This window comes from Staurois parvus, unplaced genomic scaffold, assembly GCF_062004578.1.
Source record: "Staurois parvus isolate SC_StPar_1 unplaced genomic scaffold, SC_StPar_1.0 ptg000018l, whole genome shotgun sequence".
In the NCBI taxonomy this organism is placed as follows: Eukaryota; Metazoa; Chordata; class Amphibia; order Anura; family Ranidae; genus Staurois; species Staurois parvus.
The window spans coordinates 27,800-42,307 of record NW_028317814.1 but is presented as its reverse complement, the minus strand read 5'-3'; the positions used below and the strand labels follow the sequence as shown (position 1 = coordinate 42,307).

The 14,508-nt window shown below is 39.9% G+C and overlaps 1 protein-coding gene across 3 annotated transcripts in view; it reads left to right on the top strand.

Moving 5' to 3' along the window:
- The window catches only part of PDGFA (platelet derived growth factor subunit A), an 88,308-nt gene that overhangs the window by 64,792 nt on the left and 9,008 nt on the right, over positions 1 to 14,508 (top strand). The window contains exons 5-6 of one of the 3 annotated variants that reach the window (XM_089681788.1): positions 7,846 to 7,966; positions 11,647 to 11,765. In XM_089681788.1, the coding sequence (XP_089537914.1) occupies positions 7,846 to 7,966; positions 11,647 to 11,735 (210 nt within the window). In that variant the 3' untranslated portion in view covers positions 11,736 to 11,765. The remainder of the gene's footprint in view (positions 1 to 7,845; positions 7,967 to 11,646; positions 11,766 to 14,508) is intronic. The other 2 variants (XM_089681795.1, XM_089681801.1) reach the window with 2 other exon arrangements.

Genomic DNA, 14,508 nt, shown 5'->3' with positions numbered 1-14,508 from the left:
CAGTGCTTGCACAGATGTGCACATGCTCTATCTATAATACTACGTTTTGAGGAAACTTTTTTTTCAACACATATGTTAAAATGCAGATGAGTGAACAGAGCCTTTATCAGGTAAGTGAGAGGGTAGGTTTTGTGTATCTGCATGTGGAGCCCAAGATGACGGAGGTGGCCTGTTGCGCAGTTCCCATCCAAGGGACCCTGGAAGTTGAGACAAGGTCTGCAGGGGCAATGGAAGGGCCAGGTTGCAGATACTGAAGATTGGAAGTCATATGAGCAGGGTACAGCTGGTGGTACACCACTGACGCTTGAAGTTCAGTTATCAGCAGAGTCGTTTCATAAGCCAGGTTCAGTAACAGCTGAGCAAGAAGGCACCGAATCAGAGGCAGAAACAAGCAGAGGTCGGCAACATGCAGGCATATATTACAAATCTATATATTACCAGTCCTCTACCATGGGCACACTCCCTCTGAGGAAGTGTTATTCACACGAAACGCGTTAGGGAGGTGCCCCTGACCTGTGTACTTATACTACAAGGCTACCCTGACTGACACCTTGGTGGCCAGATCTTATCCTGGATCCCGCTTTTGAAGGTTCCTGCTGGTTTGGAGTGATGTGTGATTCCCCCCTCCCCCGCTGATGATTTTCCTGGTGGATGACTTACCTGGATTGATGACATCTTGTGGCTAAACCTGTAGATGACATCCTCCGGATATCACAAGTCCAGACTACCGGGAGCGGGTCTTAATTGCTCCACGCGCACTACATGCGCTATCTGGTTAGTGCATTATTTGTACGTTCACAAGAACACAAGAGTCACAAATATTTCTGACCATGGTTTGCTTGGACAATTGCACCTTATCACTTTATCTCACCATTTAATATGGACTGAGTCTTTTTCGCTTATACCATTGTGCAACTTATGTATCTGATTTTATTAACTTTATTAGCGCTGCATACTCTTGTTTACATGCAGGCAGAGAGGTACAAATCGATGGGCAGAATCTTGGTCAGAAGTCCAGTCCAAGATCAATTACAGAAACAGTGACCATAGGCAGACAAAGATAATCCAAAAGCAAGTCAGGTGGAAGACTGGTCAATAACTAGGTCAAAAATCACCCAAACTGTCCTCTCTGCTCCTCGTATGACCTTCTGCTCTCTAGCTCTCTTGTCTCCTCCTCCCATGCTCATCTCCAGAACTTCTTCAGAGCCTCCCCCATCCTCTGGAACTCTCTACGCCAATCTATCAGACTATCGCCTACTCTGCCCACTTTTAGGCGATCTCTGAAAACCTATCTCTTCAGGGAAGCCTATCCTGCCTTCAGCTAATAACGGAATCTTCTATTCCTCCTACCAGTCCATCCCTTACAGTTATTACCTTTGTACCACCAGCCTCTCCCTCTTAGATTGTAAGCTCCAAGGAGCAGGACCCTGCTAACCCTTTTTGTATTGAACTATATTGTTGCTGTATTGTCTCCCTTTATATTGTAAAGCGGTGAGCAAACTGTTGGTGCTATATAAATCCTGTATAATAATAATGATAATAATTCTAAGTTTTGGGAACACGTTAAGAGCTTGAAATGTCATTCAGTAATGTTCTGTGCAGAGCTCAAGTTCAAATAGCTTGCTTGGTGCCATTGGAAGTGCCCGCATGCCTGCGTACATATTGTGATGTGTGTGTACACATCATTGCTCATGATTTCTATGACATTTGCATGCTTATGCACACATGCATTAGCCTGGTGGCTGGCATGATGTTCCTGACAGCAGAGATGTGTAGATGAGCAGATCGAAGCATAATATTTTTGCACATTATGCCAACTTAGATGCATGCAATAATTTTCATTTACAAGCAAAGTTTGAAATGGCATTGTGTGGTCTTCTGAAGCTTTCCTGTTCAACAGTCTCCAATGGTAGCTCAGCAACTACCGCGGAGTTTGGTTCCAATGTCTGTGCCACCCTCTGACTAATGAGCCTAATGATGTGGTCAGAGCCATGTAGGAAAATGTTACTTCCTACAATGTTTATCTCCAGATTCAAGCTGATTTGGCATTGCACATTGTCAATATTATTCTACAACCAACATCTGAAAGGAACAACAACAATGGTGACTATCTGTGTTTCTTGGTTTGGATTAATCTCGCTGCCAGTTGTGTTATCACAAAATGATGTCAGTGTTTGGAAGTTCTTTTATCAATGAAATTACACAATAGAAGAAACTTAGCTTAAATTCAACATTTCAAGGTATTCTGTATTTATCTAGCCCACAGACCATGATGAAGTTGTCTTTCGTATGACAGTGGGCATTGGCTCTAATTGAAGTGGTTTAAATTTTTTTTTTTTTTTAATTAAAATAATAAACGTTAAATTTATCTTTTCTGTGCAATGGTATTGCACAGAAGAGCCCCCAACCTACTTTTCTGGGGCCTCCTGCCATTGATCTTGGCTGTTCCCTTTCTGTATCTACCCCATAGCAAGTGCTTGCTATCGGGGCAGAAATGTTGGCTCGATCCAGAGCCAGGCTGTGTTCATCCTTTGCAATAAATATAAATTAAGTAACTACATAACACACAAATATTAAGCAGCAACCAGTGATACCAGTCAAAACCATAAATACAATAAAAAGCAGCACTATTATGAATCATATAATGTCTAAAGAATAAAGTGTATATGTAAAGTATAAATCCATAAAGTGCTTATAAAGTCCATACACCCAAGGGACCTAAAAATTAAAGTGCGTACAAAACACAATCAATCAAAAATTTGAATTCAGTCCTTCCATAAGTGAAACTGCTTCAGAAAAAAACTGTCAACTTCACAATATGTGTAAAAGATTGTTCCGTAGAACGTTTGTGATTCAAGACAGATCAAAGTCCATCACCAAGTGCACACTGCTGTCATACACCTTTTACTAGGTAGGATGGACCATTATATTATAAATGGTCAAATTGGCTTGTTAAATCCCATCCACAGATTCCATAGTCTCCTCTAAAAGCTCTCTACAGCTGGTTGTTAACAGTGGGAAATAAAAAAGTGAAGTATGTAAAAAAAGGATTTTGCACCATTTATTGAGGCCTCCATAAGATCTCCATACAACATTAAGGTCTCGCAATATGTGAGGTATGCAAATTATATGATTCATAATAGCACTGCTTCTTATTGCATTTGTGTGCATCCATTGATGCACGCTGTGTGTGTCCATAGATGTGTCGGGAGCAAGCCCACAGGTGTGCCATCATAGGACACAGCTTCCTGTGGTGGCACACCAAGAAGAGGAGGAGCCAAAAGTACCAGCAGGGGATCACAGAAGAGGATAAAAAAAACTCGACACTAATTTTAAATTTATTAGATTTTTTTCATTTATAAAAAAATTCTGCTTTCAAAAACTTGTAGCTATCAGAGTCCCAGGTTTCCTAAAACAGCTAGTTTCTTGAAGTAGAAACTTTCTTAATCCCACCTTGACATTTGGTGTACCTGGAATAATGCATTTTGAGAGGAGTTCTCTCAACGGACATTTGATACATGTACAGACCTTAAAGACCCTAATACAGTGGTTCTCAACCTTCCTAATGCCGTGACCCTTTAATACAGTTTCTCATGTTGTGGTGACCCCCAACCATAAAATTATTTACCCAGTAATTATAATTCATGAGTGTCGTTTTACCTCCAATACTACTGCTTTCAACACAGTAGCTGCTTTTAACAGAATAGCTGCTTTCAACACAGCAGCTGCTTTCTACACAGTAGCTGCTCTTTACACATCGGAAATATGTGTTTTCTGATGGTCTTAGGGGACCCCTGTGAAAGGGTCGTTCTACCCCCAAAGGGGTCACGACCCACAGGTTGAGAACCACTGCCCTAATAGCTTAGGCTGACCTGGAAATCTTACAGCTTCAAGCTTTTGGAAACCCTTTTATCTTCTATGTTTGTGAATACATTTTTATCTATTACTAATCTAAATAATTTGAAGCGTTTCCAAAGGCAGGGCCATTTTTACCCAAATGCATTCTATGCATTTAGATAAAACACTTTCCAATAATTGTATTGCCCCTCACCACCCTATATACTTACGTCCTGTCTTGATCCATCACTGTGCCCATCTGTAGCGACACTGGGTTGTGTTCCTTTCTTCACAGGACACAGAGGCAGCAGCAGGAGCCAATGGCTGCTTTTGCTGTCAATCCACTCCTGTGAGGAGGGAATAGCCAGCGGGGATGCAACCCACAGGTGTGCCCCAGTAGCAAGTGACTTGCTATGGGGGCACACAGAAGAGGAGTTGTGGACAGCGCCAGTGGGGGATCCTAGAAGAGGAGGTTCGGGGCTGCTCTGTGTAAAACTATTACACAGAGCAGGTAAGTATAACATGTTTATTATTTACATTTTTACAAAATGTACTATTTACAACCGCTTTATTCTCTGTACTAATCTGCTGTGCTTGGTGTGTTTCCCCTTTTTAATGAGTATTTTGGGATAATGGTTGGCTTTGGCAGCCCCCCCTAATTTTTTTTTACCAAAGTGTGCCAGGAAAAAAAGACCCAGCAATGGCTGCAGGAAGATCTCGTCTGAGCTACTCAAAGAGGCAGGCTCTCACTGGTAAACAGAAAAGCCGGCAGAGGAAATGAGTTGTGCATGAAACTTCCTCTACCAGTTTCTGTGTTTACCAGTGATAAGTCGGTGAGCACAGGGCAGATACCCCCATGTTCTGGCCAAACAAAAACCCTGGTGATACCCAGTAACAAAAATGCCCTTTTATTGATGTGTCAAGTCTGTTACTATTGTTTATCCTTATAAATGCTTATGCTAAATGAACACAAAACTTAATATCCTTTTGTTTGTGTGGCTTTTCTTAGCACTTTTTTTGCCATATGTATGGTATAATTGTAATATAATCATAGGGATTTGTAGGATTCCAAAAGTTGGACAAGGTACAGAATGATAGACTTTTTGACATTAGAGCAGTAGACAAAGCTGTTGATATTACATAGGTCAGAGTTCAATGCAACTCTTACTGTGCATCCCTTGGTGAGTTTATTGGAGAAGAGGTAGGATACAATGAGTAGTTCAGAGTGAGTGTGTTACTTTTCCAAAGATTGTGGTATGAATCACAGGTGTGTGCCCGTTTTTGGAAGAAGGCTTTCATAGAACTTGTCAGAACAGCCTGGCTAAACTAGTTCTAGCTGAAAGAAAAAGCCACACTTCTGACCCGATGCATCCCTAGTAATCATCCCTTTTGAAAAGACAGGATATTCACTATATGGATCTATTGGTGCGCAGGAGCTTGTTCTTTGATGTCATGCCCTATTTGGGCTTTGATAATGTGGAAATGCTTGTTTTTAGCTGATCCTCCTTTGGTGGCTACACTCACTCCTCTACTTTATCTATGGAGAGAGCCATGCTTGGCTCCCATGCAGGATTTTAAACATGTTTACCTTTGCTGATAATCATTTCATGGGGGCTGACAGGACTAGTAGTTTACCATTTTTGTCTGTTTAGCGCACAGGCAGTGATTCTGGGAAGATCAACAGGTATTTTCTTTACTTGCTGAGAATGTTATTAGCCAAAAAATTGAAAAGTAATGCAGCCACCAGTAAGGACTGGTAAACTGCAACATATAAAATGTTTGTTCTTGGGTTTACTTCTGCTTTTCCTAAAGGGGTTGTAGAGTTTGCAATTGCACTTGGTCAGATGGCCAAGAATTGTTACTTTTTTGTTTCTTACCAAAGTGTGCTAAAATCATTCTGTGTAAAATAAAGTAGAATTTGTTTAACCTTCACATCCCACTTTCTGTTTATATTTGGGGGCCTATCATATAGTAATTGTAGTATGAGATATGGTGGGAGAGGTTCTGTTTAATATTTTGTACCAAGTGGCTCTGTTATGTCCTTTGAGTGTTAGTAGTGTAGTCATCTGACCATTGAAGGCCATTATTCTTTTGTAACTATACTTAATATAGTATTGTTTCTGAGGTGACTTGCGGCCACTTATGAAATTCATTCATCTGATATGTAATCGCTGTTGAAATGTGCTTGCATTTCAAATCTTTGTCCCTGATCGCACAATGTCCTACACTTTGCTACTACTCGGTACAGGCCCATCTAGCCGCAGGCTGCCTGCAGTGGGGCTGGACCCCGCACCTGTCCCTCCCCGGGAGCACTGGAACACTAAGAGGGACACACAACGGCTGGACGGCTGTGTGTGCAAGTGGCCAAAATGCGGCTAAATGCATCTAGACGTGGCTAAGCCTGTTTTTAAAGCAAAAACATTTAAATGCTGAAAAATGTAATCAGGGAGGCATAAGGCTTGATCCCTTGTGCCCATCTGTAGCGGCACTGGGTTGTGTTCCTCTCTTCGCATTCCTGTGAGGAGGGAGTGGCCAGCAGGGATGCAACAGGCAGGTGTGCCTCAATAGCAAGCGACTTGCTATGGGGGCACACAGAAGAGGAGGAGCAGACAGCACCAGTGGGGGATCCTAGAAGAGGAGGTTCAGGACTGCTCTGTGCAAAACTATTGCACAGAGCAGGTAGTATAACATGTTTATTTTAATTTAAAAAAAAACAAAAAAACTGTCATCTTACCATTGAAGGCCATTATTGTTTTGTAGCTTTACTTAATATGGGGCAGTACAGTGGCTAAATGGTTAGCACTTCCACCTGGCAGTACTAGGGTCATTGGTTTGAATCCCAACCCTGGCACCACCTTCCTGGAGTTTGCATGTTCTCCCTGTGCCTGCGTGTTTTCCTCCAGGTACTCCGGTTTCCCCCAACATTCCAAAGACATGCTGGTAGGTTAAGTGGATCCTGTCTAAATTGGCCCTAGTATGTGTATGTATGAATGTAAGTTGGGGACCTTAGATTGTACGCCCCTTGAGGGTTAGGGACTGATGTGAATGTACAATATATATATATATATATATATATATATATATATATATATATATATATATATATTTATGTATTTCATATATATGTGTGTGTGTGTGAAGTGCTGCGTAAATTGACGATGCTATATAAGTACCTGAAATACATAGATAGTATAGTATTAAGTGTTTCTGAGGGGACTTGTGGCCACTCATGAAATTCATTCATTTGATATGTAATCACTGTTGAAATGTGCTTGCATTTCGAATCTTTGTCCCTGATCGCACACGGTCCTACACTTTGCTACTACTCGGTACAGGCCCGTCTAGCCACAGGCTGCCTGCAGTGGGGCTGGACACTGCACCTGTCCCTCCCCGGGAGCACTGGAACACCAGGAGGGACACACGGCGGCTGGATGGTTCCGTATGCAAGTGGCCAAAATGCGGCTAAATGCATGTAGACGTGGCTAAACCTCTTTTAAAACAAGAACATTTAAATGCTTAAAGTAATCAGGGAGGCGTAAGGCTTCATTCACACTAGCACTGGGAAGTATAAACACGCGTTTAAACGCATTTAGAGTTTCTAATTAGATTCTGGATGCACAGAATTATATTTTTCTTAAAGGCAATCCAATTGACCACACTTAAATGCAGTTAAATGCACAGTGTGAATGGCACCAAAGAAAAATCAATATATGCATTTATAAGCTTAAAAAGTGCCCTCCAAATGCCCACCATGCATATAAATACAGGATCACAGTGCCAGTGTGAATGAGGCCTAAAAGATGTTTACACTTCCCAGATGAATTCTACATGAAGGCCAAACCTGCTACATTGTGTGGACTTATTTCAGGGAGATGACATTTTATATGTCTATACTGTGTATTGCACAGGATACTACAAAGCACACTATATTAATGAGCAAATACCATGCATCTGTTTTTAAACTTTTATGTCTTTGCAATTCTGAAAGCAAACTGTCTTTTGTTACAGGTGGCAAAAGTAGAATATGTAAGAAAAAAACCCAAATTAAAAGAAGTTCTGGTGAGATTAGAGGAGCACCTGGAATGCACTTGTACAAATTCTAATTCAGATTATCGAGAAGAAGAAACTGGTAAGAACATTTTACCTTTCTTGTTTTTATTGTAAAGTTAGTTCTCAAAAGCAATAACCGTGTACACATTGGCTGGGTTCACACTATTGGGAGTGGCTGCGGGTGCACAAATCGCACCTGTTCCCGAACCCGCAACCACCCGCAGCCAAAAGGTGCTGCTCTTTAAAAACATGCATTTATTCTTAATGGCATCCCAACGCATCTAAAAACGCAGCGTGTTTGCAGGTGCAGGAACCACAGGAAAATCGCAAGGTTTAGAAGCATCATGCGATTTTCAAAATACCGCAGGAACCTTTTTCCTGCATGAAACATAGGCACAGCATTCAAATGGATGGGCTGCCATGCCTATGCAAACATGACCCTCAAGCCCACAATAATGTGAATCCAGCCTTACAGATTTCTTTCAATAGGGCAAGAGCAGAATTAATATGCAGCAATTCATTTCAGCAAATTAGGAACTTTCATTGATACATCTAAGTGCTTTGCCTTGCTGCACTTTACGCAAGTCTAGAGAGTGTGTCTACTTGTGCAAAATTCAGCACATAAATCAACAGTTTCCTACTTCAATTCAGAGATAAAAGGATAAAATGGCTTTCTAGTACCCAATATTTGATATATTTGACAGGTTTTTTTTTTCTTTTAAATACAGAATTTTTTTTTATAGCTCCTATGAGTGATCATTTGACCTTTTTTTGTGTTTTTTTTTTATAAAGGGTTTTTCACTAAATTTCTTTCATTATATGTCATGGGTGATGGTAAGATACTGCATAGATGGGCATATTGCCTTGCAGTTAGTTCCTGTTAAGTTAGGAAAAGGGTTAAACTCTGTTCAACTGAACCTCAGAAAGGCCAATTTTTAGCAAATGGCTGATGGGATAGCTAGTCCACTAGATGATGCAGCAAGAGGCATAAACATGGCACGACATCTGAGCCAAAGAAAACGTTCTGTGCCTGCTTGTTGAGTTAATGTGAGCCACCTTAGGCCTGATTACCCACCCCTGCAGCTGCTACCTTATTGGAGGCTAGATGGATCATTCACTGTTTGCTCAGCACTGCCTACTGCGTTCATTAAATTGGTTCCTTCCCATGTTGACATATGCTTTTTTTTTTTTTTTTTTTTTTTCACTGTGCCAACTTTATTAACATGTTGCAGCACACTAATGTGTTTTTCGTGTAAATTTTTTTTTTTTTTGGTTGCATGTCTGTCCCGTTCACATTAAGGCAGGGTATTTGGAGTATACTGGCACCACTAAAAATAAGGCCACTTGCCTGATCTTACTTGGGATTGCATTGAGCAATACAGCCAGGTCCAGGGAGTGAAATCGGCCCTGGTGATTCTTCATAAAAGGAAGGCACTTCCCAACTACCCAAACTCCAGGAATACCTATTACTATCAAAAGGAGGAGTGTACTTCTGAAGCTTAGGAAGGGTAGTCCCCTTTGGGCAATATTATCCTTAATACAGAGCCTTCCTCGACCCCATAACTATGCTTTATTGTGTATTCCCACTTTTGCATCCAAATTGGATTAAAACCTATTTTATATTTGTTACATATTACCATTTGCATAGCATAACAACCACTTCAGAGTGTTACTAAACCCACAACAGTAAAATTATCCTGTATATGCAGTAAAGCATGCTTGTTATACTCACTATGGAACCTAAAGGGTTAATCCTCTGGATTATGTAAAAAGGCTGTTTGATCCTGACCTATTCCTCCCCTTGTTCAAATGACCACCTCTTATGCACTGATAGGGCAGACTGAACCGTAGGCATTTTGCACATGCTCATTTTGGTGTGTATTGCACAAAAATTGTACAATGGCAAAAAACTACGGTAATTAAAAATCTCCACAGACAACAGTAAAAGTTTTAACAGGTTACCAGTTTAGAGTTACACAGGTGGTCTGATGCTAGAATTATTTCTTGTGCTATAACGTTCGTGACGATAGCCCACATGTGTGGCACGAACACCCTTTGCAAATGTGTGCGCGACCTATGTATGCGTTCGCCTTTGTGCGGGAGCATGGGGGTTGGGAGCACTTTACATTTTTTTTAAATGTTTTCCCGTTGTCCTTTTAATTTTATTTCTACTACTTTTATTGCTATTACAAGGAATGTTGTTATTATTATTATATAGGAATTATATAGCGCCAACAGTTTACGCAGCACTTTACAACATAAGGGCAGACAGTACAATTACAATACAAATGAATACAGGAATTTCAGGGAGCCCTGCTTGTTAGAGCTTACAATCTAAGATCCCTTATGGTAAGCAAATAGTCAGTGACAGGTACTATTTACTGAAAACAAAAAAGATACGAGCGCTGGATAAACAACCAAAAAGCGACTTGCATGAAAGGCAAACACCAGGAGCCTCAAACTACAATATATCAAACAACCATGCAGCGCTAGTTAAACATAATATTGCATGCAAATCCTCATACGGTGCATATAATGAAAGTGCATATAGTGAATGGTAAAGTGAACACCACTTAATAAAATAACCTAAAACGTCCAGGGATAATAATGATGATAAATAAATGAATAAATAAATAGATGAAAATCTTCAACAAGAGAGTTCTTGCGGTGTATGATGTAAACCGATTTCAAGGTAAAACGGTGACACAGTAAGTGACTTCTGTGACCATATTCTTCCCACAGAAATGAGTGTAGATTGCACTAACCATAAAGCGCAATGGTAATGCGCATTTGAGTGTTAACCAACTCCTGGTCATCCGGCTATTGATACTGGAACTGGATCACAGAGAGTGGTCATCTGGCCTGCATCAGCTGGGCAAGCATCACAACCTCAGGGTCTCCAGGTAGCAGCGGACGTGAAGTCGTTTCACCCCCGGGGGGAGTCTAACCAATCCTGATGTGGCCACCAGATCATCCCAATAAGCCTTGAAGAAGGGGGGGGGCTCGGAAGTAACGAGCCAAGACAACAGGAGATACTAATAGTGTAGTACTTTATTATCCACAAGGGAAAAAGTAGACAAATAGCTATGTTGTCCTTTCCTGGTGACTTCTGCACCTATAATTTCCTGTATGAGAGGAGGAGGGGAAGGGAAATCTTACCAGTTATGTGACAGAAGATATTATCCCCACACAGTCCAAAAAAAAATAAAAAAATATAAATGATATATTATATAATATTATTTTCAACCATGTTTATTTAGGTCGGTGTTTTGAAATGCTTTAATGTATTACAATTAAGGCCACACTTTGAAGCATATATATAACTGCATTTGTTCTTATGACTTTTTTTTTTAAAATGACTCTGACTTCACTTTACATTTTCTAGACTGACCATATAACAAAAAGTATTAAATTAACCCTCATCGATGGTGCCTATAAAATTTGATTCTGTTCCCCTATTTGCAGTAAAGGGGGTGCACTTTTCTTCATGCTCTTTCACAGGTTGAAGAAAACTGGAGCACCCTTTTACTAAAGAAAAGAGGAAATTGATTTCCATATTAAGAACCTCAATGGTAGTTTCATACACTTTAATGATTTATTCAGCCTGGACAGTGTAAAGTCGTGACTGGGTCAATTTAAACTGTTTTGAAACCATAAGTCTTTGAAAAATCTTCAGATAAGACTAGTTAACCAGTTTGTTTCAGGAAACTGCCTTTTTTAAAACACATTTTCTTGACTGAATAAAATACGTTTCCTTAGGCCTTTTCACCAGCCCTACCCTTGTGTTAACAGGAAGGCCTAGGGAAACAGGTAAAAAACGGAAGCGAAAAAAACTAAAGCCTGCCTAATACCCAGCTGGAAATAATTTTTCTCGGCAGGTAGGAACTCTGGAAAAATAACCACCAGCAACAAAAAAAGATTAAAAAAAAACTTCCCCGAGCTTTTAATCATCTGTTTATCACGTCAACACAATCACTTGTTAAAATCTTGACACTGTTACCTTAAGGCTTCAAACAGATTATATATGATTGGCTTTCATAATTCTACCTGCTGGAATTTTTTTTTCTTCAAGCTACACATCACCATGAGCATCTCGCATTCCTCGGCTGTCTCCCTATCTCACCTCTCCTGCGTGTTTTTTTTTTTTTCCTTTTTTTTACAATCCTTGCGCTTCAGCTTAACTGATCTGGAATGTGCCTCTTTCTATGCGAATGATTTTTATTTTGGGGCTTACAGTGCATGAATGGTTTGTTTTGCAGGACATATTGTGATAGATTGTAAATAGTAACTGGAAAAATATTCAGCCTTGTCATTCCACAAAATATGTGCTTATGCAATGCTCAGTTTTATTGTGAAAAATAAATAGCAATGTTTTCTTACAAAAAATTTTGTTTTTCATTAGATGGAAACATTTTTAACAAGTTTTACAGATTTTTGGCCACACTAAAAACATTGACTAGGCAGTAACAATGTTGCTTCCAAAAAAAAGCCACAGATCTATTAGTGCAACTGATATATTTCTGGCAGTGTACATTGTAACAAATATAAAGAATTTTGTAGATGCTTAAGGTGGCCACACATGGTTCGAAATTCATCAAGTTCAGGAGGAACTGGCCACATTTTGATCCATGTAGTGGGCACCCTGGTTTTACACAAGTTGATTTATTGATTGACTTGTGTCCAACCAGCCTGTCAAGTATCTCTCAAAGGATTAGTGCCTGGCAGCAGGGAAGGCTCCTCGCCAGCAGAACCCAATAGCACTGCGGGAGAGATTCCCCCATCAACACTGACTGTGTTGAAGGTGGAATCGAGCAATTTCTTTTCCTCCCTCCACGTAATCTATGGCTTGTCTAACTGTTTTTATAGAAACTGAGAGAAGATGTTTCATTGCAGTTGCTTGGATCTTTCAGGAGATCAAAGTGGGAGGCTTGCCTTCACCATACTTATCTGAATATTTCTAGTATTGTCATAAGAAACACAGTACCACTGGACTAACAGTCGTTGAGTGTATCTCATCAAACAATAAACTTCCAGTAAATGTAATGGAGATTGCTGAGTTGCTATATTCCAAGCAACAGGTTACGTAGAATCTGTCACTGCATAGTACTTTACCTGTTTGGCACAGCGATATGGTTGACCTGAATACTACTGGTGATAAATTGGTATACAGATCAGGTGTGCTAGACCTTATGTGGTTATGATTCTCCATCTCCTTCTGCTTGTTTGTTATCTGAGCAAATAGTTCCTTTACTTGATTGTGCCTTGTAGTAGCAGAATAGCTCTAATATAACATAATCTGCCACTTGGTTGTCTAGGCATGAACTAGTTTAGCTTATAGAAAATGTATTTGTACCAGGGCGGGACAAATTCCCTACCACTGGGCAATGTTGGGACTAGTTTGCTAGAGCACATTCTGTAGTTGTAAATTGAAACACTTTTTTTCTTTGACTATAAAAAATTGCCTGCAACTCCTACATTGGCCAGTTGGCTTTGGCAACAGAAATGTGTCCACATCTGTTACAAAACATGTTCTAATATGAAAGTTAAAATTCTAAATTTGCTTTCCAATTTAGCACATGATAAAATAATAATCTTTAGAGTAAAGAACATGTGAGATGGGTGGTCCAGGTGTATGAACATGTGTTAACTGTGTTTGTTGGACTCCCAAGTTTAACGATTTGTTTTCTTGCACCAAATTTAAAGTGATTGTTCCCAATGGTCGAATCTTAAAATGCATTGATATACATGGGGAGATATTCTTTAATACAAGCCTGTCATTTAGGTTTGGCAATTTCCCTGTGTTTTTTGAAGGACTTTCTTACGTATACATTTGCCTGGGAACAAAGAGTTGGGATGTGTGTGTTTTTGGGCTTCAGTTGGCCATTCAGCTATTGTATCTCCTTGTGTAGTAGCGGAACTGACTGCTCAAAGCATGCAACACTCCATGTTTTGCCATACAAATCTCTTAATGACAGCTTTTGTGTTCTTAAATGTTCATATATTTGTTTAAGAGGAAAAAGAGGTTTCCAGTCAGACACATGTGGAAATAGATTGTACTGTCGAACTGAGCTTGGTGTAGTCTTAATGGTTGAAAATCCTTCTTTTTTTTTTTTTCTTTTTTTTTATAAATTAAATCCCTTGATCTTGATTCTAATGAAGCCTGAAGGAGTGAAAAGGAAGTCTAAATTAAATATGGATTTATATTTAGTCATGTGGTAAAAGTGGGGATCTGACTGTTGAATTGAGGCAAGATTTGTTGTGGTTGACAACTTTAGCACTAATCCAGAGTGTATCTGGTATTTTATAGTTTTAAGAAGTCCCTAGAAATAGCAAAAGTATTAGCCCTCTACAGTGAATATGATATATTATGAGTTTGTATATACGTTTTAGAATTGACAGCAGGCCTTGGGACAGACTTGGAATGTGGTAGTGGGCATTCATTTTTTTGTTTGCCTGAGAACACTTTAAAACCCCAATGTAATGGCTCCGGTTTGTGGTCAGGCAATGGAAACTGTCTTGCAGTACGTCAAAGGCTTCACATGTGATTTACAGGCTTTACAGTTGCTATGCCTCCTAACTGATTATGTGTTTTTCATACATGAGGAACCTTTAGTTTAGTTT